Source organism: Oncorhynchus mykiss, chromosome 1 (genome assembly GCF_013265735.2).
Source record: "Oncorhynchus mykiss isolate Arlee chromosome 1, USDA_OmykA_1.1, whole genome shotgun sequence".
Taxonomy (NCBI): Eukaryota; Metazoa; Chordata; class Actinopteri; order Salmoniformes; family Salmonidae; genus Oncorhynchus; species Oncorhynchus mykiss.
Window position 1 is genome coordinate 34,782,736 of NC_048565.1, and position 27,301 is coordinate 34,810,036.

Here is a 27,301-nt window from a genome sequence, read left to right on the forward strand (position 1 = left end):
TATGACTCCAACACCATCATTAAGTTTGCTGACGACACAACAGTGGCAGGCGTCATCACCTACAACGATGAGACACCCTATAGGGAGGAGGTCAGACAACAACCTCTCCCTCAATGTGTGCAAGACAAAGGAGCTGATCATGGACTACAGGAAAAGGTGGGCCAAACAGGCACCCATTAACATCGACGGGACTGAAGTGGAGCGGGTCGAGAGTTTCAGGTTCATTGGTGTACACATCACCATCTAACTAACATGGTCCAAACACACCAAGACAGTTGTGAAGAGGGCACAAGAACACATTTTTGCCTTCAGGAGACTGAAAAGATTTGGCATGGGTCACCAGATCCTCAAAGTTATACAACTGCACCATCGAGAATCCTGACTGATTGCATCACCGCCTGGTATGAAAACTGCTCGGAATTTGAGCGTAAGGCGCTACAGAGGGTAGTGCGTACGTCCCAGTACATCACTGGGGCCAATCTTCCTGACATCCAGGACCTACACTATTGTTAAAAAGTTTGGGGTCACTTAGAAATGTCCTTGCTTTTGAAAGAAAAACACTTTTTCATCCATTAAAATAATATCAAATTGATCAGAAATACAGTGTAGACATTGTTAATGATGTAAATTACTATTGTAGCTGGAAATGGCAGATTTTTTTTATTTTTATGGAATATCACATAGGTGTACAGAGGCCCATTATCAGCAACCATCACTCCTGTGTTCCAATGGCACGTTGTGTTAGCTAATCCAAGTTTATCATTTTAAAAGGCTAATTGATCATTAGAAAACCCTTTTTCAATTATGTTAGCACAGCTGAAAACTGTTGTTCTGATTAAAGAAGCAATAAAACTGTCCTTCTTTAGACTAGTTGAGTGTCGGAAGCATCAGCATTTGTGGGTTAGATTACAGGCTCAAAATGGCCAGAAACAAAGAACTTTCTTCTGAAACTCATCAGTCTATTCTTGTTCTGAGAAATGAAGGCTATTCCATGTGAGAATTTTCCAAGAAACTGAAGATCTCGTACAACGATGTGTACTACTCCCTTCACAGAACAGGGCAAACTGGCTTTAACCAGAATAGAAAGAGGATTGGGAGGCCCCAGTGCACAACTGAGCAAGAGGACAAGTACATTAGAGTGTCTAGTTTGAGAAACAGACATCTCACAAGTCCTCAACTGGCAGCTTCATTAAATAGTACGCGCAAAACACAAGTTTCAATGTCAACAATAAAGAGGCGACTCCGGGATGCTCAGTTCCTCTGTCCAGTGTCTGTGTTCTTTTGCCCATCTTAATCTTTTATTTTTATTGGCCAGTCTGAGATATGGCTTTTTCATTGCAACTCAGCCTAGATGTCTAATGTTAACATAATTGGAGATAGTGATACACAGTGATATCAGCGACAACAGTCCTGTAGTTGCTTTTTTTTATTACAGTAAGGAGAGTTCACAAAGGCCTAAATAGTTTATTTTTTTAGACAGCAATTCATAATGGATGACATCCCAAATAATTTCCCTGTATCACATTGTAGGCTGCTGCTGGTCAGGAGTTCTGTGTGTGTGTTTATGATCTAGCCATGATTTCTGATTTAGCACTATTATGGTATGCAATTTTGCCCAGTTAGACAATGATCTAGTTTTACGTTTCCACCTTTTGATGTTTTTTCTGACACTGCTTCACAGTAGGTCTGTATACATCTGTACTAAGCCCTGTCTGGAATGTCCTGTCCTCACTAGAAAACCTGCATTGCAGCATTCTGAGCCTTACAAAAGTATCTTACTAATGGAGTAGATAGCTGAGCTTCTGTTGTAACTAATGGACCACAGTTATACAGATGGTTTATAGAAAACAAGATAATGAGCTCATGAACTGTTGTCTGCAAACTGTGGGGGGGGGGATAATGGCTGAACTCCTCTGTCTGCTTACAGAGCAAAGCAAAATATGGAGGATGTGTGGGTTCTTGTGTCTGGTGAGTGAGGCACAGAACTAAATAGTGATGGGCCATATCTCAGAGCAGTCGTCCCCAGGGTCGGAGCACTCTGTGTGGGCATCACTCAGAGAGATGCTCACCTCCTGAAGGGTGGTGGGTAGGTACATGAGGACTGGAGGTGAAATCACAAAAGGTTTGTGTGTAGGTGTGTGTGTACTATGTGTAAATATTAACGCTCTCCCTCCCGTTCTTCCAGGCCTGCCCATGACATCAGTCTGGAGGAGTTTGATGATGAGGATCTGTCTGAAATCACAGATGACTGTGGAATAGGACTCAACTACGACTCTGATCCATACGAGAAGGTGGAACACACATACGCATGCAAGCATACACATGCACACACATACACAAACACACAGGCACATACATACACCAATATAATGTAGTGAAACAGCATGTCTGTAATTAATAACTTTTCTGGGGGCTATTCTGCTCTCATAAATAAATAGATTAGCTTGCAGACGGCTTCAAACTACTGTTGTGTAAACTAAAAGCTCCTCCTATAGTACAGATAGAAAACAAAGGTCTTCCTACAAATTTGAAGCAAAGCACCTTGGCTGTCAATCTGTTTGGGTTTCTTTGTGTGGCTGTGTGTGAATCTGCCAACACATGGTGCTCAGGGCTTTGATTGACAATTGCTGTGGGTGACAGAGAGATTGAATATGAGAGAGAGAGAGAGTGATCGACTCCCCGGTATAGCCATTGGATGTGATAACTGCCAATTTGTGTGTACTCGGCTCATCTCTTATATAAGTGGCAGTGTAACTTGCTGTTAATACCTGTGTTACCAGAGCTCATTACATTAGTGACCTTATACTAAGCTCAGTCCTGCCCTATCATTTCCATCCTATCAACATCAGTTCCAGCATCAGAGTAGAATATGAATGGTACTGTACTGTACAACTCAAATCCCCTCTTAGTGACCGAGCTCTGGAAATAATCTACAGACCTGTACTACTGGAGAAGCACTGGGTCTGCTCCTTCTCTCTCTATCTCTCTGTTTCCCTCTTTAATTATTTATCTGTCACCCCTTTCTCTCATTCCCTCTCTATCTCTCTCCCCATTTCACTCTCCCTCCCACTCTCTCTCTCCTGAGGGATGTGAATGTTTTATGTGGCTTTGAGCCATAGCTGCAGAAAAGGGTGAATAACCCAGTGCAGTTTGCTGCTATGCAGAGACAGTCCTCCCGCATCATTCCTTTCCACCTTCTCTACTCCCTCCCTCTCTCTCTCCCCTCTCCCCTGACTGCTCATTCCTTCATTAGCTGCTTTGCAGAGCTCTGTTCAGAGAGATCCTACCTTCAACCCCTTCTTTTTACCTCAATTCCTCCTCTTCCCCATAAGAGACATGTTTTTGTTTCTGCCTCATTAATCCCACAACAACAAAAAAAACTGGGCAATTGAGTTATATTTTTTCAGTCACATGCAAAGTTCTTTCTACAAAGCAATTTGTCAGTGTGTAGTGACGACCCGGGCCTACAACCTCAGAAAGCAAGTTAAGGGAAACACTTTTATCCTTGCAATCAAACGCAGTTCACCCAATGGAACAAACAGGCCCTGACTGCTCAGTCCACAGATGTGTGGGTGTATGCCAGAGACAGTGTCACTCTTTGTTATGTTACATCATCAAACCCACCCCCACCAAGTCGCCCAGCCCCAAAGGAACTAATCCTGCTGACTTCGGACTGACACTCTGGATTAAGAACAGAGCTGGAGAGTGGTGTGTGTGTGTGTGCATGTGTTTGTTTTATGTATTTGATTGGGTGTTTGTCATCAGCCCATTAAGCCTCTATCACACAGTTAAATGGTTTCTGTTTGTTTATACATGTGCCTGTATTTGTATGTGTGCTGTATGTGTGTGTGATAAAGCACTGAAATAATTTTGTAGAGGTCATCTTTTAGCACTTTCTTTGATCTTCAAGGCTGACAACCAATCCGAAAAGTAGGATTATCCCTCTGCCCAATCCCCATCTCTGATTAATAACCATTCATTGTTCACTTCCTAATCTGCATACCCCTTTCAAGATTAGGCGTGGCTCCCTTTGAGTTACACGCACACACACCCTTACCATCTTAAACTGACCTAAACTGATTATGTCCCGGAGCAGAGATATTAGTCTTCAATCATTGGATTTTTTTAATATACCAGAAAGGGCATTTCTTGGAGAGAAGATTTAAATGTTTCAAATGTGATAATGTTTTTACAACCTAAGCCCACGCCTCCCTCCATACTATTGGTGTAAATTGCTGCAGTTACTAATGTATTTTTGAAGATGACCCAGAATGCTTTGAGAAGGAGGAAAACAGATGTTTTCATGCGTGTAATTAATTTTTTTGACTTGGTTGAACTGTAGTAAGCTGCGACACACACACACACACACACACACACACAGTACCAGTCAATAGTTTGGACACACGTACTCATTTCAGGGTTTTTATAAATTTGTACTTTATTTTGACTATTCTCTACATTGTAGAATAGTAGTGAAGACATAAAAACTATGAAGTAACACATATGGAATCATGTCGTAAGCAAAAAAGTGTTGAAGAATCTGAAATATATTTTGATTCAAAGTAGCCACCCTTTGCCTTGTTGAAAGCTTTGCACTATTGGCATTCTCTCCATCAGGATCATGAGGTAGTCACCTGGAATGCCTTGTTAGAAGTTAATTTGTGGAATTTCTTTCCTTAATGCGTTTGAGCCAATCAGGTGTTGTGACAAGGTAGGGGGGTATACAGAAGATAGCCCTTTTTTGTAAAAGACCAAGTCCACAATATGGCAAGAACAGCTCAAATAAGCAAAGAGAAACAACAGTCCATCATTAATTTAAGACTAGGTCAGTCAATCTGGAAAACTTCAAGGACTTTGAAAGTTTCTTCAAGTGCAGTCGCAAAAACCGTCAAGCGCTATGATGAAACTGGCTCTCATGAGGACCGCCACAGGAAAGGAAAACCTAGAGTTACCTCTGCTGCAGAGGATAAGTTCATTAGCTTCAGAAATTGCAGCCCAAATAAATGCTTCACAGAGTTCAAGTAACAGACACATCTCAACATCAATTGTTCAGAGGAGACTCCGTGAATCAGGCCTTCATGGTCAAATTGCTGCAAAGAAACCATTAATAAAGGACACAAATAAGCAGAAGAGTTGCTTGGGCCAAGAAACATGAGTCCAAATTTGAGATTTTTGGTTCCAACCGCTGTGTCTATGTGAGACGCAGAGTCGGTGAACAGATGGATGATCTTTGCATTGTGTGGTTCTCACCATTAAGCATGGAGGAGGTGTGGGGGTGCATTGCCGGTGACACTGTCAGTGATTTATTTAGAATTCAAGGCACACTTAACCAGAATGGCTACCACAGCATTCTGCAGCGATACGCCATCCCATCTGGTTTGTGCTTAGTCCCACTATCATTTGTTTTTCAACAAGGCAATGACCCAACACACCTCCAGGCTGTGTAAGGGCTATTTGACCATGAAGGAGAGTGATGGAGGGCTGCATCATATGGCCTCCACAATCACCCAACCTCAACCCAATTGCGTTGGACTGCAGAGTGAAGGAAAAGCAGCCAACAAGTGCACAGCATTTGTGGGAATTCCTTCAAGACTGTTGGAAAAGCATTCCAGGTGAAGCTGGTTGAGAGAATACCAAGAGTGTGCAAAGCTGTCATCAAGGCAAAGGGTGGCTATATTTTGATTTGTTTAACACTTTTTTTGGTTACTACATGATTCCATGTGTTATTTCATAGTGTTGATGTATTCACTATTATTCTACAGTGTAGAAAATTTTAAAAATAAAGAAAAACCTTGTAATGAGTACATGTAGAGGTAAACATTTGACTGTTACTGTACACACATAAATAATCAACCTAGGAATGGTTCATTTCCCCATTACGCACAGAGAAGCAATTCCAATTCTGTTATTCCTAATGTTGACATTCTGAATATCATCATGATGATTTTTACTGACTTTGGTCCTCCCACATGTCCTCACTGTCATTCCCATGCAGATAGAGAGGAGAGAACACTGGCCTATATTTCCCATAATGCTTCAGTGAAGAGAAAAGGGAGGTTAACTCCTGACTCGGACAGTTTCTGCATTTTCCCCTTCAGTCTCGTGACTTGTCTGTGTCTGGGAGTTAGATATGAGCTACAGACGAGCTCAAGAGATGAGCTATAAATGAGCATGAGTTGTCTTCCGTTCTCTGTTTGCCGTGTATAATGAATCTCAGTGAAAGCCTGGTTGGGTGGAAGCAAATGGCTTATTTCCCTGTTGGTATCTATCAATCTTTGGGAGTAGAACCAGAGAGAAATTATAAGAGAAATACAAAATGAATGAATGAAAGAGGGAGTGAGAGGAAGAATGAGAGAGGGCTGTCAGTATTTTGGGAGCAGACAGGATACTCAGTCCCTTGAGTCAGACTCGGGCATAAATCACTGAGCTATCAGGTGAAGTGAGTCTCCCTCTCTACCTCCATCCTTTCTTTCATTCTCTCTTTCTCTCTCTTGCTCTCTCTCTAACAGTGATTAATGCCCCTGCACATATATATTATTCATAATATGCCATAGCAAAGGGGTAGTAGACAAATGGGGCCTGTGGGTCTGTGTGTCTCAGATACTCTTGTAGCTTTCTCCTTTACCAGCACTGTAATAAATTGCTGTAAATTTACAGAAAAACTAAGTTAGCTACTGTAATTCTATATTACAGTACTAAAGAGCAATACATTATGGGGGCTCAATGTCATTCTGCTACACTTCTGTAATTTTACAATACAATTTTAAAGTAAATAACTTACCTGTTTTGCGTATATTTACAGAAGCATACTATGAATTATGCTGCATTGTAGAAAAAATGTTGTGGGCGGCAAAATGTCTCATTACCATATTTTGAGGCGTGCTTTGTAAGAGGCTATTTTTGGTGCACCCATTAGTGACAATGCTGTTCCCCACAGAATACAGTACCATACCATATTTTGTCCTGTAAATCTACAGTAATTAACTGGCTACTGTGCTGCCAGTAATTTTCTGTAATTCAGTATCATACTGTAACGAACAGGTTTAATTTTTTTTGCGAAGTTATAAAAAATAAAAACTGAAATATTACATTTACATAAGGGTTCAGTATCAAGGCACAAGGCGAAACCCAAATGCAGACACAGGTGGCAGATGGTTGGAGTCTTACAATATTTATTAATCCAAAGGGGTAGGCAAGAGAATGGTCGTGGACAGGCAAAAAGGTCAAAACCAGATCAGAGTCCAGGAGGTACAGAGTGGCAGACAGGCTCATGGTCAAGGCAGGCAGAATGGTCAGGCAGGTGGGTACAAAGTCCGGAAACAGGCAAGGGTCAAAACCGGGAGGACTAGAAAAAGGAGAATGCAAAAAGCCAGAGATCGGGAAAACCGCTGGTTGACTTGGAAACATACAAGACGAACTGGCACAAAGAGACAGGAAACACAGGAATAAATGCACTGGGGAAAACAAGCGACACCTGGAGGGGGTGGAGACAATAACGAGTACAGGTGAAATTGATCATGGTGTGAAATTCAGATAATTTACTCAGTACTCTGTTGAAGCACCTTTGGCAATGATTACAGCCTCAAGCTACAAGTTTGGCACAACTGTATTTGGGGAGTTTCCCCATTCTTCTCTGCAGATCCTCTCAAGCTCTGTCAGGTTGGATGAGGAGCATCACTGGACAGCTATTTTCAGGTCTCTCCAGAAATGTTCGATCGGGTTCAAGTCCGGACTCTGGCTGGGCCACTCAAGGACATTCAGAGACTTGTCCCCAAGCCACTCCTGCATTGTCTTGGCTGTGTGCTTAGGGTCGTTGTCTTGTTGGAAGGTGAACCTTCACCCCAGGCTGAGGTCCTGAGTGATCTGGACAGGTTTATCAAGGATCTCTCTGTACTTTGCGCCGTTCATCTTTCCCTCGATCTTGAATAGTCTCCCAGTCCATGCTCAGTTTGGCCAGGCGGCCAGCTCTAGGAAGAGTGTTGGTGGTTCCTAACTTCTTCCATTTAAGAATGATGGAGGCCACTGTGTTCTTGGGGACCTTTAATGCTGCAGAAATGTTTTTTTGTATCCTTCCCCAGATCTGTGCCTCGACACAATCCTGTCTCAGAGCCCTACAGACAATTCCTTCAACCTCATGGCTTGGTTTTTGCTCTGACATGCACTGTCAACTATGGGACCTTATGTGTGCCTTTCCAGATCATGTCCAATCAATTGAATTTACCACATGTTTTAAAAACATCAAGGATGATATGGAAACAAGATGCACCTGAGCTCAATTTCGAGTCTCATAGCAAAGGGTGTGAATAGTTATGTAAATAAGCTATTTCCATTTTTTCCCATCCATTTTAGAATAAGGCTGTAGCGTAGCAAAATGTGGAAAAAGTCAAGGGGTCTGAACACTTTCCGACTGCATTGTATAATTAGGGCATGGAGAGGAGCCATTAGTGTTATTAATCAATCACTAAATGGTATTGATAAACCAGGACCAATCATTATTAATCTATCTGTTTTTGGATTAACATAGATGTATTAGGAGTATGTGAGTTTGGTCTCCTGTTGTTGGATGTATATACAAGTAGAATGTAATGAACCGATAATGTGACACAAACACAGACAAATGTCACATTAACAAACAGTACAGCAACATTTTCTCCCTCCTATCAATGTAATTCCTCTGGATATAATGGAGCTGGCTCCTATCGTTGAGACAGGGAGAGAGGGGAAACTCATTCAGTCAGCAGAAGGTTTGTGCTTCCGCCAGGCTGGCTGCCTGGCCTGTAGAAGGGAGGGAATGTCAGCTCTGTCTGGACCAACATGGTGGGATGTCCTTGGGTACCTGAGAACTGGGGATTGATCCACATTCACATTTATAGCTGTCCACTATCACCACTGCCACCAAGGAGCAGAATGTAGTCATTACATTCCTATTGATTTGGTGATGTTTAACTGTAGATAAATGATGTTGATGTTTAAATGTCCACTATGGAGTAATATTGTTATGAGTACATTACAATATTAATACACTACCAATACACAACACTATCAGTATGACTTTTTAAGATTAATAGATGATCTACCATTGTGATCACACGCAACATTTTTTTCAATACTAATAAAAAGCAATCGATCCATGTTTCTTGTACAGTAGGCTTTGTCATTTGACTTTCTCTGAGAAACTGTGCTGTACGTGTATCTTCTAGATTTCCCCTGGGTTCTAGATTGACGGTTGATTTTAGTTTCTCTGGTGTTAAGGTTTAGCAGGCGTTAGCAGTCCTGTGTGAAGAGGACAAGAAGGTGGGCTTTGATGCTGAGAGAGAGTAGGGAAAGAGAGACCGATGAGGAAAGTGCTGTGCTGTTCAAATGCAAAGTGGATAGCTAGAATATATTCAATCCAGTGTTCTCCCTGTCAAAAGCAATATAGTGTTGTGTTGATTGTAGTGAGTGATGTAACAACGTGTCTATTCACATTGTAGCGACTAAGACAATAAATAAAGATATCATCTATAATTATTGCCACCAACTTTTCACTTGGAGACTGTGATTAGGGCTCCCGGGTGGCGCAGCGGTCTAAGCCACTGCATCTCAGAGCTTGAGGTGTCACTACAGACACCCTGGTTCGATTCCAGGCTGTGATTGGGAGTCCAATAGGGCGGCACACAATAGGCCCAGTGTTGTCTGGGTTTTGCCAGACCTGACTTGCCTAGTTAAATAAAAGGTAAAAAAAAATACTTAATGGTACAGTGACTATTTCCCCATACTTTTTGCATGTACAAAGATATACAGTACAAAGATGTACTGAGTGCTTTTAGCCTGGACAAAAGCATGCATACACACACACACACACATACATACATACACACACACACACACACACACACACACACACACACACACACACACACACACACACACACACACACACACACACACACACACACACACACACACACACATCTGAATCTAATTTAAATTGAATTTTACTGTAAAACAGCTGAAACCTGAGGCATCATCAATCTACCCCTCTCTCTCCTTTTCTCTCTGTCTCTTTCTCTCCCCCCTTCTAGACTTTGGAACAGAGTGGACAAGTCACCTGAGCCCCAGCCTACCACAGTGCTTTGATGTGTGTTTGTGTGCTGATGGGATACTGCAGTGTTATATTCTTCTTGTAGGCTGCTCTGGGTTTAACTGTCCCACAGCTCTCTGAAAACTATTGCATATGAGCCCAGGAAGGTGACTCTGGGGTTGTTGCTTTTGTTCATACTAGCATTTGAGAATTAGCTGACAGCATTGCATTTCAGCCTCTCACAGTGTTAAAATATTGTTAAAGCAATCTCTGCCATACCACTAGTCACTCATTCTCTCCCTCCCTTCATATCCTCCCTCTCTCTCTCTCTCTTTGTCAGGACTGTCTGATTCTGGAGAAGAGCGATATTCACCACCCGGTCTGCTCCTTCCAGGACGACTTCCAGGAGTTTGAGATGATCGATGACGAGGATGAGGAGGATGAAGAGGAGGTGGACCCTGATGCTCCACCCTCCCCCTCCGCTTCCCTTCCTCCTTCCCCTACCCTGGGCACTCTGAAGAGCCGGCCCACCACCCTTAACCTCACCACCACTCTCTCTCTCTCTCAGGACTCATTGAACAACAACAGCAGTCTTTCTCCAAAGAAGGGCAGCTGGCAGCACTCTCTACGCAAGCCCACCTCACAAGGTGAATATTGTGCTGTCTTATTACTTACCAATAATAAACCACTACCAACACCTAGCAGCTTATTTCCTCTCAAATACCCTAGCTTTCTAAGGAAAAGGTTTTCTACAAATGTTTGTATGATAATTTATCTACCTAGTATTGTCTATTTATGCTGTGTCTTTAAATGTTACTGTAAGCTGTTGTCCTTTGCGTGCAGGCCGTCTGTCTCCAACCCACTCATGTCTGGAAGATGGGAGCCACGTGACAGGCCAGTGCCCTTCCCAAACAGCCCCCCAGGTCCCAGCGTCCCAGAGCAAAGGTACCCCCACCAAAACAAAATGACCACCCTCCAGAAGTCATCCCCCATAAACATGTAGTCGTGTAGTCGTCCTGTCCTCACTGGCCAGAGCTATAGATATAGACTTTGGCAAACATAGTTTGGGATTCTAAAGAATGGGCTCCATTTTGACACCAAACGTTCCAAGTCCAATTGGTGAGAATTAATTTGTTATTGTGTGTTTGGGCCCAACACAGAGCATAGTTTAGATAGGTCTGTTTATCTACTGCTCCCATCACTGCCATCCCTACTCTGGTGACTTCTGGTTTAAAGTGGCTATTGCAATAATGTTCTCATGATCAATTCTAATCTCTCTTTTCTTCTCTGCATTCTCATCTCCTTCAACCTCTATCATCTCTCTTCATTTTATCTCTACTTGTTCTGTTCTCTCTCTATCCCCTCTCCTCTCCCTCTCCAACAGGCTCCTTTGGTCAACACAAGTCTCACCTGGGCTCTAACGAGGTCATTAACTCCTCAGCCGACCCTTCAACTCTGACCTCCAGAGTTTCATCCCTGGATGACCACTCCCAGTGCTCTGACACCGAGGTCGACCACGACCTCAACAACACTGACCACAACCACAAACGTTCACGGTCCTGCATGTCCACCCAGCGACGTCCCACCGACACCTACACGGTCACTACTGAGTCAGGCCTGGACCGGGAACTGGAAAACGATCCAGACGGGACCAGCCGATGCCTGTCCTCCACTGCTCCCATTGGGGGGAATGACGGAGCTGACACCCCTCTGTCGGGTGAGGAGCTGGAGAAAGATTTTGACGTAGAGTTCATGTGTAAGGAGACCTATGACATGGCGTGTAAGGAGAACCAGAGCTCAGTCTACGTTGAGTTCCCCTCCATCGAGCCCTGTGAGCTGGCTTTTTTCTCCAGCTATATGCCATCAAGCCGCTCTGATGTTCTCGACCAATCCGGAAACACTGACCAGAGCGAGCTTCCAGCTACAGCCAATGAGGCGGCCAATGACTCCACCTCTCCGTCCTCGGACCCTGGCATCGCTGACATGAATGCCAAGCGGTGCTACGCCACCTCAGACCAAGAGCATGACCTGAGCTCTCCCGGGTCAGAATCAGACATTGAGGGGGAGCTGGAGGCAGCGTTTGCCTGCGGAGGACCCCTGGTCTCCAATATGATCTCCTCCATCTCAGAGACAGAGCTGGACATGACCAGTGATGACAGTAGTAGTGGACGCTCCTCCCACCTCACCAACTCCATCGAGGAGGCCAGTTCACCCACCTCCGACCAGGAACTGGGCCCTGACAACGAGTTAGAACAGGACAGCAGCATTGTGGGAATGAAGGTATCACTCCTCCTTGGCCACCCAGACCCCATCAAAGTGGGCTCACCCTTACCCTCACCTTCACCACTACCCTCCCCCAGCCTAGCCACCCCCCCCCCTGCTGACTCCCCCATCCTGCCCCCAGAGCCCTATGATGACGGCCAGGCTCTGATGGGCCTACAGAGTGTAGATGATTATGATGAATTGCCCTATGAGCACCAGGCTGACCCAGATGAGGCCCTGCCCCCACCCCCACGCTGTGAGGAGGACAGAAGGTCCAAACAGATGGTACTCCAGATAGAACCCGACCACAGCCTGGAGAGCTTCAAACACTCCTTCTACCTGCCAGTGGGACCCAGACTCATACCCACTCATGCTGACGACTACGACGGTAACAGTGAGGGAGAGTCAGAGTCGGAGAGCGAGGACGAGCTGAGCGAGAATTCAGACTCACCCTGGTTGCTCAACAACCTGGTGAACAAGATGATCTTGGAGGGGTCTTATCCAATTAGCTGTCCCGAGGACTGTTTCAAGAGGTCAGTGTCCGTCTCAGACACCATATCACCCTCCTCAGACATCGAGCCAGTCACGTTCACCGACGCTGCGGGTGAAAGAATGCTGAAATCTGGGACGAAGGAATTGAAGGATAAAAAAGGGAAGGGTCTGAGGAAGGAGTGGAAGGAGAGAGAGAAGATGGAGAAGAGTGCAGAGCTGCCCAAATGGAATACAGGGAAAGCCAACGATAGATTTGGCCCCTGTCTGTACAAGAGCAATCCCACAGCTGACACCATCAGACCGGTGATTGTGGAGCGTTATGGCAACAGGGTATCCACAAACAACAATCACACTCAGGACTCTGAGAAAGAAATCACCATCCCTAAATCAGGCAAAAACACCAAGAGGCAGGATGAAGAAGATGACGATACTGTGGAGCCCGATAACGACCTGATGATGCTGGAGGGTACGGAGGAGCTGGACTCTCCCATTCTGAGTGAGAGCGTGGCGATTGACAAGGACGAGGGCCGCGAGACAGATGCCAAGCCCAACGTACACTCTACGGCCACCCTGGAACGCATCAACACTGTCAAACACAGCATGACCCTGGATATCCCCACGGCCCAGACCAACCGATGCTTCAGCCTCACCTACTCCACTGACAATGATGAGGAAGAGGAAGAGGGAGACTCCTCCCCATTCCTGAGCTGCCTGAGGAAGCAGTCATCCTACGGTGGCAGCCACCAGTACCTGGATAGCTCTCCGCCCATCGACGAGAGTGTCCGGGACCTCACCCTATTGGAGCAGGAACGCACCCTGTGTGAGAGAGACCTCCCTCTGCGGTCCCAGCCGGATGACGACGGTCTGGCATACGACTCCATGAAATACACTCTGGTGGTGGATGAGAACACTACACTGGAGCTGGTCAGCCTCAGGAGGTACTTACATGGAGAAAGGGCCCATCTTTGTTGTGGAAGGGTTTAGTTTAATTTTATTCTATTGGCAATTTAAAAGTCATTTACATCAAGTTGTTTAATTACTCCTGTTTAGTCAGTGCTGTCACAACAGTCCCAAGCTGATTTATCAGGAGTCAACTTTATAGTGCATTATGGATGCTTTTATATTGTCTTCTATTAAGCTATTATGACTAACCTGTGTGAACCGTGCCCTTCCCAGATGCACCTCTGTGCTGAGTGATGACAGTGAGCTGTCTACACTGTGTGATGAGGACCCTCTGGGGACAGGGGAGGTGGGGTACTTCCGGGGGAACGGAGGGGTGCAGCCAGAACTCCTCAGCTCGTCAGAAGACTCCTCCCCTGAGGCTGACATGCACTTCTCCAAGAAGTTCCTCAACGTATTTGTCAACAGCACTTCACGATCCTCTAGTACGTATCCTACACTTAAAGATACAGGTTCCAGTTGGAACCAAATAAGGTTATTCAGAGTGATGCTATAGGGGAACCATTTTAGTTTCTTTGAACAAACTTTAAATGGGATGGTTCTTTGAAGACCCATAGAAAAATCAAGAGCGCCAAAAAACTATTTTTGATTCCAAAAGGAACTATCATAAATGGTTCTACAAAAATACGTTTATGGCTCTTTGTGGAACTGCGTTGATAGAGGTTTTATTTTGGGTGGGGTTTTTTTACGCTGTGTTTAGGCTTATTTGCATATTTCACGTATGCCTTTTGAGTACATTTTTGAGTTATCAGTACCACCCATGACTGTGCTTACTAGTGACTGAGACGTGGTTGTTGTATTCATTCATGTTCAGGCCTGTACCAAGTTAGATCCCAACTGAATATGTCTCATTTACTGAGTCCAGAGTGTTCATGTTAGCTCTCCCAAGCTGTAGCATGATAAAAGATCACTGAAGGATCGTCTACATAATTAAGGATCTATTACAAATGGAAAGAAGAAGAATTTCATTATAATGAGTTATTTTGACCGATGCAGTTATAATTCATTTAGATGTTATTCAGAGAGGTCCTATGGGTTATATTAATGTCCCTCCCAACGTGTGTATCAGTGATCTCACTGTTTGTGTTTACCTGTGCAGGTACAGAGTCATTTGGGCTGTTCTCCTGTGCCATCAACGGAGAGGAGAGGGACCAGACACACAGGGCTGTATACAGGTGAGTCATAGCATTCAGAACATCATTTACAGACATACCGTGTTATATAAACAGAGAGCAACACAACAAGCAATCTGAAATCATGATCAGAGAAAAAAATGTAATTATTGTAACGTTATCATTTCAAGAGAGTATGTTATAATCTCTTATCTGTTTGACTCTTTGTTCTTAGTCCCACACATGCACTATGGATTGTAGGTGATATGGGATAAAGGATGGTTGTGTGCAGTAGGAGACGTGACTCTGGTGAATCACTAGTGGTCTGGAGAGAGGGAGGGAAGAAGAGATGGAGGGAGGAAGAGAGGAAAGGAGAGAGTGAGACAGGGCAGGTGTCATGGCCCTAGTGAAATTGCAGGGGGAACAGCTATACACACACCAGCCTGCCACCACCTGGGCCTCACTGTGTGTGTGCTCACTGTTTCCCCTTTCCTCAGTAACTGAATCATTCCTCTCTCCCTAACCTTTATAAACCTAAATCATTCAGCACTTCCCCTCCCCCTTCCTACCGCTCTCCCTCTTCTCTCCCCTCCTCCCTCCATCCCTAAATGTGTCTCTGCTGTTTCTTCAGCTAACAGCCTCTCCTCGGGGAGTCACCTGATACCCAGACAGATGCTGCTTCCTCCTCACTAAAACCAAGTAATGTGTGTGTATCTATACCCTCTGTCTCCTGCCTCCTACAGGTTTATCCCTAGACATGTTGATGAGTTGGAGCTGGATGTGGACGACCCTCTGTATGTCGAGGAGGAGGAGGATGACTACTGGTACAGAGGCTACAACATGCGGACGGGAGAGATGGGGATATTCCCTGCCTTCTATGCCCATGAGGTCATAGGGCAGTTCAAGGAGATAATGGGTGAGTGATAGAGAGACATAAACGTTACGTTCATGTCTGGTAGGAGCACAGTTTTACTGGAAAGTTCCCTTTCTATACAGAGTATGTCATCACTGGAGACACATAACCTGGATGTCAATAAGATAAAATAGACGGTACGTAAATGCCTCCAGTCTGATGTCACCTCCTGTGTGTGTACTTCCGGTAGGAGTGAAGAGGAACCCAGCCTGGATGGACAGTTTCAGCGTTCAGTTCCTGGGTTCTGTGGAGGTGCCCTATCACCAAGGCAATGGTATCCTCTGTGCCGCCATGCAGAAGGTAAACAGGAAATGCACCACTCTGGGTTGGGTAAACTAACAGGTCATAGAGTGCTCAATAGTCTGAAACAGTGTTCAATTAACAAAGTTGATCTGTATCGAACTCTCTCTTTGTCAGATTGCGATAGCGCGGAAGCGGACGGTCCATGTGAGACCCCCCTCTCTGTGTGAGCTGGAGATTAGTTTACAAGGGGTTAAACTGGTGATGAGCCTGGAGGACGAATATGACACTTTGGATGAGGTGAGAGAAATGGGGAGGTGTAAGTGAGGGTAAGAGACGAGTGTAAACTGGGACTGTTACGCACGCCTCTATGAAGAGGGAACGCAACTCCCTGCTACAACTCAACTCCCCGTGAAGTGAAGGAGGTATGGGACTGTAGGTGCGAGTAAGGATGACAAAAGGCAGAGATTTTACCGTTTAATAAGAATTTATTCCTTCACACGGTAATATGGGGAAAAGGGTCTGGACGGAACCAAAGCAAAGAAAGTAAATTAGCCATGGAGTCGACCAATCAGCTGCTTGGGGGATTTCAGGAAGCCACCCTGAAACACACACATAACAAACCACAACACAGAAACTGGGGACGTAACAGGGACATATATGTTTTTGGCAGAGACTCTTAAGCGACTGTAGTGCAATCAAAAGGATGCTGAAACTACCACATAATATGAGTATCTCTCTCTCCCCCCTCCCTTTCTCTCTCCAGTTTGACAGATGTAGTCACTTCTTCCAGATGAAGAACATCTCTTTCTGTGGATGCCACCCCAAAAACAATTGGTATGAAAGTTAATGTTGAGGATAGATTTCATTAGACAATAAAACACCAAAGAATAAAGGTAGAACTTTCAACTTTATTTGTTTATACTTAACCCCCTCTCTCACTCCTCAGCTACTTTGGCTTCATCACTAAACACCCCATGCTGAACAGGTTCGCCTGCCACGTCTTTGTCTCCCAGGAGTCAATGCGGCGTGTGGCCGAGAGTGTTGGGTGAGTCACATACAGTACTTCAGAGTCTCCCTTTCACACACCCATCTCTGCTATAGGACACACTTTGGAGTATGATTCTCAATCCCCTTTAAGCTGTGCTTGTAAACCTAGGCATGTAGAGCCTCTCCACAGCACTGTTTGTTTTATTGAAGTTGCCGTAAGGCATTGGCTGTGCCCCCGTAGTGATGACCAAAAAATACGCATAATCATGTTTGTCTATACTGAACAAAAATATAAACGCAACATGTTAACTGTGTGTCCCATGTTTCATGAGCTGAAATAAAAGATCACATACGCACAAAAGCGTATTTTTCTCATATTCTGTGTTTATATCCCTGTTTATGAGCATTTCTCCTTTCCCAAGATAATCCATCCACCTGATAGGTGTGGCATATTACGAAGCTGATTAAACAGCATGGTCATTACACAGGTGCACTTTGTGCTGGGGACAATAAAAAGCCACTCTAAAACGTGCAGTTTTGTCACGTGCAATTGGCATGCTGACTGCAGGAATGTCCACGAGCTGTTGTCAGGGAATTGAATGTTCATTTCTCTACCATAAGCCACCTCCAACATTGTTTTCGAGAATTTGGCAGTACTCCCAACCGGCTTCACAACCGCAGACCATGTGTAACCACCCCAGCCCAGGACCTGCACTTCCGGCTTCTTCACCTGCGGGTTCATCTGAGACTATCAGCTGATGAAACTGAGTATTTCTGTCTGTGATAAAGCCCTTTGTGGGGAAAAACTCATTCTGATTGGCTGGGCCAGTCATGTAAAGTCCATAGATTAGGGTTTAATGAATTTATTTAAATGGACTGATTTCCTTAAATGAACTGTAACTCAGTAAAATCATTGAAATTGTTGCATGTTGCATTGTATGTTTGTGTTCAGTATACATTAACGAACACATTCCTCTGAACTGTACATTTTTTGCATAATTTGTTTTTTAAAGTTAGGATTACTTACATGTGTTTCCATCCTAGTATTTTTGCCAGCCATCTTCTTGAAGCAACTTTAGACCCTTGGGTTGCAGTTTTGGGAGTTTTGACAACCACGCAAAAGGAAGTCTGCATGTCAATTTACTTAGTGTGGAGGGCCAACTAGAATACTGAAATGGCACTACCCTTCATTCAGAGTTGAATTGGAAGACCCCTCTGACTCGATGTGGCTTGCGGGATAGTGCAAAACAGAGAGGCAGGGCTAAGGGGGGGGGGGGGGGGGTGTGTATTAGGGTTGAGCCTAACAATGCTTTAGCACTGCTTTATCTCCCAATCTCGGTCATTACTGCTTATATGACAAACTGTTATACTGTGGTCTGAATAAGAATGTTGGAAACCATAGACTATCAAGCCCTTTAGTTCAGCTGGCATGCTGGAGAGGAGAAGAAAAGTCATTACAAAGTATTGAGTAATGAGACAGAGACAGAGAAAGACAGAGGGAGGGAGTGTGTGTGTGAGCTGGGGTTTATAATGTCTGTAGTTCCTGTCTTGTCTGAATCAGGCAAATTGGGTTTGAATTATTAAAGATGGCCATGGTTCAAGGTCGACACAGCAAAGCAGAGGGCAGAGCAGGACGGTATGGGCTGGGGAGTCAGGTTTAGTGGACAGAAAGGCTTCAGACATTAATTCATGGTATGGGTAAATGTTTACTAAGCTGATGCTCATCTTGGGCTAGAACCATGATGTGAGTCTGGCTGAGACATTATTGCAGGGTGATTTGATTGTAGACATCTGTTTGTTAAGCTAAGGCCTCTGTTCTCTGTCTTGCTCTCTAGACGGGCTTTCCAGGAGTATTACCAGGAGCACCTGGAATACGCTTGCCCCACCGAAGACATCTACCTGGAGTAAAGCAGGCAGGAAGTAGGAAGTGTTGCCATGACAACCATCTCCGCTTCTTCCTGCTGCTGCTTGTGTAGGTTCATCAATCACACCACCAGGGGGTACTGGTGGCTCTTCTTTCCATTGTAAAATACCCCATATATACAGTATCCCTCTAAAACTGGAATGTTAATTTCCGTTCTACAGTATGCGACGTGTTTTATTAATTTATTGACTTATTTAATGATTCATTTGTTTATACATTTATTTTCCATCTTCTAGATGGATTGCCTGTTTCTTTTTCTATGATACGGTTCTAGGAATAAGTCTTGGTACCGTATTTTAGATATTATGTATCCTCCTCGGTTTAAAAAACAATAACAACAATGAAATTCCTACTACTGCTATTTCACATGTTCCAATGCATGGCTAGGAGGGTAATGCACACACAATCACACACACAAAATTAGGACACACAAATGGCGCAAAAATCAAGAGGACATGAAGCATATTATTTGGTCAGGTGAGGTTTGGTGTAAATATGTTTTTGTTCAAAGATCGAAGAAGAGAGAGAGTACATTGATGTGATTGGTCCGAGCTAACACCTGTATCGTGTACAAGAAAGTGTGATCTGTAAATATACACATTAGGAACACCTATGTATAGGCAGTAGACAAATACAGATGACTCACATACAAACTATGAAAGTAGCATCCACAACCAATAATCAAACAAGAGGAAGTGACGAAAGGAAAAATAAAGAAATAGAAAGGAAGAGAGGGATGATGTTTTAGACCAGTATTTACCAAATGGTGGGTCAGGAACAATTGGTGGGACTTGGACCTATTTCAGAGAGCTTATCCTTTCACTGGTTGTGTTATGTGGCTTATGCCTGGTTCCAGTTCTCTTCTCTAGTTCCTTCCCCAGCTTTGAAGTCCACCATTTTTTTATTCATAGTTTGAAAATGTACTGGCGTCAGATCTCAAAGGACCGAGCAGGTGTAAGCGACGTGGTGATGGCCACAGTTAGCCCTTCAATTAAGCTAAATGGAGTTGCCATCATATTTATTACACCTATCCAGATCCTTTCAGATCTGTGGGTGTGAACACTGAGCAGGAGCTAGGGGAAGGGACTAGGGGCTAAAATGGAATGAAGCCTCAGTTTTGCAATGGAGGCTCTTCATCATATTGGTCATTTTGACATTGAAAGGGTTCTGACTTATGTTGATGATGTTGACCTGATAGTAAGCCCCGTCCACCATGGTCCATAACTGTCTCAGTAGTCATCTGTCATTGGACAACAGCTCCTCTGATCAAATCTCCAAACACAGCAGTGGCAGGAAGAGGTTGCTATGGAAACAGCGATAACTGTCAGTGCTTTGTGAACAGAGAAAGATTTTTAAAAAAAGATAAAAAAAGAGAGAGAATCATTCAGCTTCTGGACTTCTAATGATGCAAATACAGTATTACAGAAACAATCCAATGTTATATTCCTTTCCATCTGGTCCAACTGTGAAGTGTCCTAATGTACATGTACAGAGATAATCAGTCTGAATATCAGGTTGAGGACAGTTGAAGGTCCTCTTCAGGAGAAGCCATAATCCCACGGTTCTGACTGTTCAACACTACTCCCTCACAGGAAGCACTGTTGTACAGGTGGGTGTCCGTCCCTGTTTGAGTTGAGTCCACTGAGAATAAGGCCAGATTGGCCTTGGTTGACTGTCCATAAGGCGACAAGGAAAGTAAAGTCATGACATCGATAATGCTGACTAAGAAAGTAGTGGTGCCTTCTGTGTCCTTCTACCTTCTCTTTAAGGTGGATCAAGTCAAAATGAGGATAGACAGTTTAAGCATTTAAGTTTTCAAGATATTAGACTTTCAAGATGTCACCGGCCACCATGATGATGATGCAAAATGCTAATCATTTATGGAAAAATACAAAAAGATCGTTTTTGAGAGGAGTTCCCCTTTAAGTTAGAAAAAGATTTGATATTGAAGTGCCACCATTGAAAGACTGGTAGTTTCTTGGATATAATAGGCTTGCTTTGGTCCGTCCAACAGTTTTAGAAGTTGACTTTACAATGTCTAATGGCTCATATTCTGCCTGATACATGTCCTGAGAAGTTGACCTTTCCACATATACTCCTTGATTTCACTCTTATCATAGGTAATATACAGTACATCGTTTGCGTACTTATGATAGGACATTTTACTTTCTACAGTTGTCTTTTCCAGTTCACATAGCATACTGTAGCCTACAGTATAACATCTAAACAGATGAAGGGAGTAGAGAGGTGGCCAACACAGAATGAATTGAAATAACAGGTGTCATACTGCAATCCCCAATATCAGGTTGAGTGTAGAAGGCGAGGGATGCTTGTCTACTTCTTCTACTGCTTTTATTCTTCAACAAGTATCAAACAGCAAGAAGAAGATCTTGTAGAGGAGAGCATTGTTGATCCGCTGGTGATGAGGAGTCATGGGACCTCCATGGTGACCAGTTTATTATTTGTGAGAGTGGTGTCAGTAGGAGGGGAGAGAGGGTATAATCTAAATGTGTATTGCTGTCGGTTAGATCCTGTAAATACTATAGAGAGTCAACAAGATAGTGCTGTGTCCTTTACGTTAAGGATGTTATTGAAATGGAATATGTCAAATAAAAGGAGACCTATTCAAAAAAGAACCATGAAAACCACAATGGAAAGAGAGAAAACATTGTACATTTCCTTTTATCATTTGTTTTAATTTGATCGTGTTGCGTTTCCATACACGTCACTGTCTCTACATCAAACCACTATGTTTTGTGAACCACTAAGTTCTTGCTAACTCAGACATTCACCCCACAGACAGGCTTCAGCAGCACCGCTTTTAGGCAAATCTGTGACATTGTCATTAGGGGACACACGTAAAGTGTCACCTTGCTGATATCCAATGCCACACCCACTCAAGTGCTGGCCAATCCGCTGATAGAGCAGAGTAGTAAAGATTAACCAATTAAAATAGCTTTCAAACTCTGCTTTCACACGGGAACTAGAGGTGGGACCAAGTCACTATTATTCGAGTCACTGCAAATCTCAAGTCACAAGGTTCAAATCGAGTCCCAAGTAGAACGGGTTGAGTCTTGAGTCAAGTCCTAGTCTTGCATTCTAAGAGCGAGTCGAGTCGCAAGTTTTTTTTGTGTCTCAAATCAAGTAAAAAAATAAAAAATATACAGGCAAAGGCTTGTTTAAAAAAAATGTAGGCTACCAGACAGCCCTTTTCATTATTTTGTCAACATCACATTTTGATTATGTAATAATTTATTTTACCAAATTCCAAATGCAAGCCTTATAAGTAAATTATACATTTCAAGCAATTTTGACATACCAAAACACCAGTAGGCCTATGCTAGAAATTGTTGCTTGATGCCCCATTGCTGATGAGCTTGCAAAGTAAACGGTTCATATTCTTGATCATCAGCAAAAAAAAATGAGATGTATATTAATTTATGACAATCCTCTGTCCCTACAATTTGACGTTTGCGCTGCACACGATCCTATAGCTTGTTCAGCAAATCAGCAATCTGTTTGCCAGCTCAGTGGTTTTCTAACTGTTTGACCCGCAACCCCCAAAAAGGAATGGTTCAAAGTTCGAGACCCCCCCCCCACGCAAAGGTGCGCAGAATCGCTGCTCAAATTTAGCCTATCATTACGGCCAAAAAACGGTGATGCATTTTCAAAACGAAAGATACACAAATAAACATAAGTCAGAACCCTTTTACACCTGCATTTTGAGCTGAAAGTCATTCATGTTAGCTGTCGATATCAACTAGGGATATCATGTCACAGTGACCACGTTTACATGCACACCAATATCCCGTTATTATTCAGGATACTCAAGTATTCTGTTTTTGAGATGGTGCATATAAACATCATATCCCAATTACAATAACCCAAAAAAGCTTTTGTCCCGGTTATGAGAAACCCAGATAAAATGTCTGGGATATGCTGATTTTAGACGGGATGTAAACAACTTATACCCTTAACTGTTATTTTTCGCTGTCTGCGCAGGCTCAGTTGCGCATATGTTGTGTTGTGCAGACCATGGGGTTCTACGATGACGTTTTCGTCAGATTGTCAAATCACTTCAAAGGGTGGGCTACCTGTCAAATTCAATCCACCATAATTCCATAATAATGTATTTTGCCGCTACTCCATACTGGACCGTATAGCCGACTAGCTACATTCACCACTAATTTAGACAACTTTCTGCTTATAACTTCTGACATTTGGTAGGCCATATAATTTACTACATTTGGTAGGCCAATTGTTTGTCAACTATGGTTAGATAGGCCTACATGCAGCTTCTCTTCTGTCATAAATTGTTGCCCCAGAAGACTAAATAAAGTAGTGCTCACCAGAATAATGTCTTACATTGATAGAATGAATGCATTAGTAATCTAGTAAATACCGGTAAAGTTGTCTGTTTTGTTTAGGTACCTGAAAGAAAATGCAACAACTCCAAAACAGTGGAAAGATTGGTCCTGTGCAAAATGTAATCAGTTTGACTGGTTTTAAGGAAAAGAAAAGCTGAGAACAATTAAACACATTTCTGATAAGACTTCAGTTTGGCTTGGGTGCATATGTCTGCTTGCATTACAGTGTCAAAGATAACACATTACCCTGGCATTTGTATTTTCTCGAGATGCTAAAATAAATAAATAATATTTCTCCATTCCTGTTCCCATGACGAAATTAACATTTGTTGTATAATTTTACTGCAATAAATGCATAATTCTGAAGGAGTTAATATTTTATTATGCTATATGTTGTGGGTATAATTTGTGGAACGTTCCACTTCCAACATGAATCTGTTCCAAAAACTTCGTGAAGTACAAGGATGCCAACAAACAACGCATACAAAGTTGCACGATCAATTCACCTAGCTATCTAGCTGCTAAATAGGCATCAACTCACCACATAGATTATTCTTAATGTTTGTCCATAGGATACCAGATCAAGGATATACATTCTTCTGAATAAATGTGGTGAGTGAAAAATTTAACCAAACTGCCAACAACCTACCCGGTATCTTATTCTGCCACTATAGAACTTTGAATGCGTTGTTTGTTGGCAACCTTGTTATTTACAAAGTTGGAACGTTCCACAAATTATACTCACTCCGCTACGTGTGAGAGGTAATAGGCCTACAGTCAGTGTCCATATTTCAGTTACTATCCCATTTAGCCCATATTAATTTAAATTGGGAATATTCTGTTTATTCACGGTTACTCGTGAGCGGGATATCAGAGGTGCATGTAAACAATTTAGCCGAATAAGATTTTAAGCGGGATATGAGCTCCTATCCGGACTACTGTGCGCATGTAAACGTGGTCATTGTCACTTCGCTGGAGTCCAGAGCTAGCAGGATCAAATGGCATACCTGTATGCAGCAGAGGCTGCCGGATCGGATGGAAAGCATGATCTGTCTAGCCTTTTTCTTCCTCACAAATAAGTAATTAATTCGCCAGAATATGTTACATCTTCATCCCATAAGTATTGAAGGTAGTGTGATGTTACCACTGAGCTGTATAATTATAACCCACCCAAACTAAGCCATATCTGAAATTTGAAAATGATAAATGAAATCACCATTGCTAAACGGTACTTTATATGGATCATATTAATGTAGGCAGGCTACTCTGTTGTTACCAGGCAAAATCGGAGAAAATTAAACAAGTGCTTTTTTGGTCACTATTTGGATGTGTGCGACCGCCTTTGCGCACCAATGCTGATGACTGGACATTGGTCAACAGTCAAGACCCGCAGCTTTTTGGTTCTGAAGCACAGATGATATGTTTTACAAATAATTGTTCAATGCCGTAGGCCTATGTTAATGACCAGATCGAATAAGCAATTGTATAAATATACAATACAAATGGTAGGCTATAGATAGCCTATTAAAATATGTATAAAAAATATATATATATATTTTGCCCATTCAGTTTAAACTCCCTAAAACCTTCTCACTACGCTAACTCACCCAGTGTTGGGTGACTTTGCTGGTCCAATCATAGGTCCATGTGTGCGTTTCACTAGCCAATATGTTGTTGTTTTTTGCAAGTGCGATACTGTCTCTGGCTCTCCACGGAGTCAAATCGTTCCAAAACCTGGCCAGATAATCAAGGTATTTTATTTTCTATCAGGCTGAGTCTCAAGTCATCAAATTTGTGAATTGAGTCAAAGTCATGTGACTCAAGTCCACACCTCTGGCTTTGAGCTCCAGATGTGTGCCATCTCTTAACTGTACCAGTTTGTTTCGTGTATTTTCACTGTCTTATAACAGCTTAATTGAAGTCCTTTGAACTTCCCTGATAGCTAAAGTACACCAACCAACCACCAAGTATCCCCTAGTCATGTATAGCAGCTCAGACATCCAGTTAACAGTTCATCTCCTTTTTTTAATCCATAAACAATATTATTCACTGTATAACTAGAGCATCAGTATGTGACAAAAACACAATCTATCTTGTATCATTAGGGGGACTTGTCAAAATGTAAAATAAAAACACATAAAAACTGCCTTGTCATGGGTTTGATCTTATGAATAAACTATATGCTTGATGTCAGGATGCGTCTGACTGTCTCTTTCTTGTGGTTGTGTGACTGTGCTGCTGGATCACAATTTCTATGAATCATCTGTCTAAAGTGCATTTATAGAGTAAAATCCCAACCCCAGTAATAAACTGGTTAGTTCGAGCTCTGAATGCTGATTGTCTTACAGCTGTGGTATATCAGACCATATACCACAGGTATGACAAAAAATTTATTTTTACTGCTCTAATTACATTGGTAACCAGTTTATAATAGCAATACGGCACCTCTGGGTTTTGTGGTGGCCAAAATACAACGGCTAAGGGCTGTATCTAGGCACTAATAACAGCCCTTCACTGTCCCTAAGAACAGCCCTTAGCTGTGGTATATTGGCCATACTACAGTGCCTTGCGAAAGTATTCGGCCCCCTTGAACTTTGCGACCTTTTGCCACATTTCAGGCTTCAAACATGAAGATATAAAACTGTATTTTTTTGTGAAGAATCAACAACAAGTGGGACACAATCATGAAGTGGAACGACATTTATTGGATATTTCAAACTTTTTTAACAAATCAAAAACTGAAAAATTGGGCGTGCAAAATTATTCAGCCCCCTTAATTTAATACTTTGTAGCGCCACCTTTTGCTGCGATTACAGCTGTAAGTCGCTTGGGGTATGTCTCTATCAGTTTTACACATCGAGAGACTGAATTTTTTCCCCATTCCTCCTTGCAAAACAGCTCAGCTCAGTGAGGTTGGATGGAGAGCATTTGTGAACAGCAGTTTTCAGTTCTTTCCACAGATTCTCGATTGGATTCAGGTCTGGACTTTGACTTGGCCATTCTAACACCTGGATATGTTTATTATTGAACCATTCCATTGTAGATTTTGCTTTATGTTTTGGATCATTGTCTTGTTGGAAGACAAAGCTCCGTCCCAGTCTCAGGTCTTTTGCAGACTACATCAGGTTTTCTTCCAGAATGGTCCTGTATTTGGCTCCATCCATCTTCCCATCAATTTTAACCATCTTCCCTGTCCCTGCTGAAGAAAAGCAGGCCCAAACCATGATGCTGCCACCACCATGTTTGACAGTGGGGATGGTGTGTTCAGTGTGATGAGCTGTGTTGCTTTTACGCCAAACATAACGTTTTGCATTGTTGCCAAAAAGTTCAATTTTGGTTTCATCTGACCAGAGCACCTTCTTCCACATGTTTGGTGTGTCTCCCAGGTGGCTTGTGGCAAACTTTAAACAACACTTTTTATGGATATCTTTAAGAAATGGCTTTCTTCTTGCCACTCTTCCATAAAGGCCAGATTTGTGCAATATACGACTGATTGTTGTCCTATGGACAGAGTCTCCCACCTCAGCTGTAGATCTCTGCAGTTCATCCAGAGTGATCATGGGCCTCTTGGCTGCATCTCTGATCAGTCTTCTCCTTGTATGAGCTGAAAGTTTAGAGGGACGGCTAGGTCTTGGTAGATTTGCAGTGGTCTGATACTCCTTCCATTTCAATATTATCGCTTGCACAGTGCTCCTTGGGATGTTTAAAGCTTGGGAAATCTTTTTGTATCCAAATCCGGCTTTAAACTTCTTCACAACAGTATCTCGGACCTGCCTGGTGTGTTCCTTGTTCTTCATGATGCTCTCTGCGCTTTCACAGTGCAGGTGCATTTATACGGAGACTTGATTACACACAGGTGGATTGTATTTATCATCATTAGTCATTTAGGTCAACATTGGATCATTCAGAGATCCTCACTGAACTTCTGGAGAGAGTTTGCTGCACTGAAAGTAAAGGGGCTGAATAATTTTGCACGCC

At 43.0% G+C, this 27,301-nt stretch overlaps 1 protein-coding gene across 1 annotated transcript in view; it reads left to right on the forward strand.

Moving 5' to 3' along the window:
* Positions 1 to 25,515, forward strand: part of LOC110521947 (C-Jun-amino-terminal kinase-interacting protein 2) — a 44,413-nt gene extending 18,898 nt beyond the window's left edge. The window contains exons 2-13 of the mRNA XM_021599925.2: positions 2,186 to 2,291; positions 10,404 to 10,710; positions 10,907 to 11,008; positions 11,448 to 13,755; positions 13,994 to 14,202; positions 14,877 to 14,952; positions 15,633 to 15,805; positions 15,993 to 16,102; positions 16,220 to 16,342; positions 16,809 to 16,879; positions 16,992 to 17,090; positions 18,868 to 25,515. Of these exons, the coding sequence (XP_021455600.2) occupies positions 2,186 to 2,291; positions 10,404 to 10,710; positions 10,907 to 11,008; positions 11,448 to 13,755; positions 13,994 to 14,202; positions 14,877 to 14,952; positions 15,633 to 15,805; positions 15,993 to 16,102; positions 16,220 to 16,342; positions 16,809 to 16,879; positions 16,992 to 17,090; positions 18,868 to 18,940 (3,757 nt within the window). The 3' untranslated portion in view covers positions 18,941 to 25,515. The remainder of the gene's footprint in view (positions 1 to 2,185; positions 2,292 to 10,403; positions 10,711 to 10,906; positions 11,009 to 11,447; positions 13,756 to 13,993; positions 14,203 to 14,876; positions 14,953 to 15,632; positions 15,806 to 15,992; positions 16,103 to 16,219; positions 16,343 to 16,808; positions 16,880 to 16,991; positions 17,091 to 18,867) is intronic.
* The last annotated feature ends 1,786 nt before the right edge of the window (positions 25,516 to 27,301 follow it).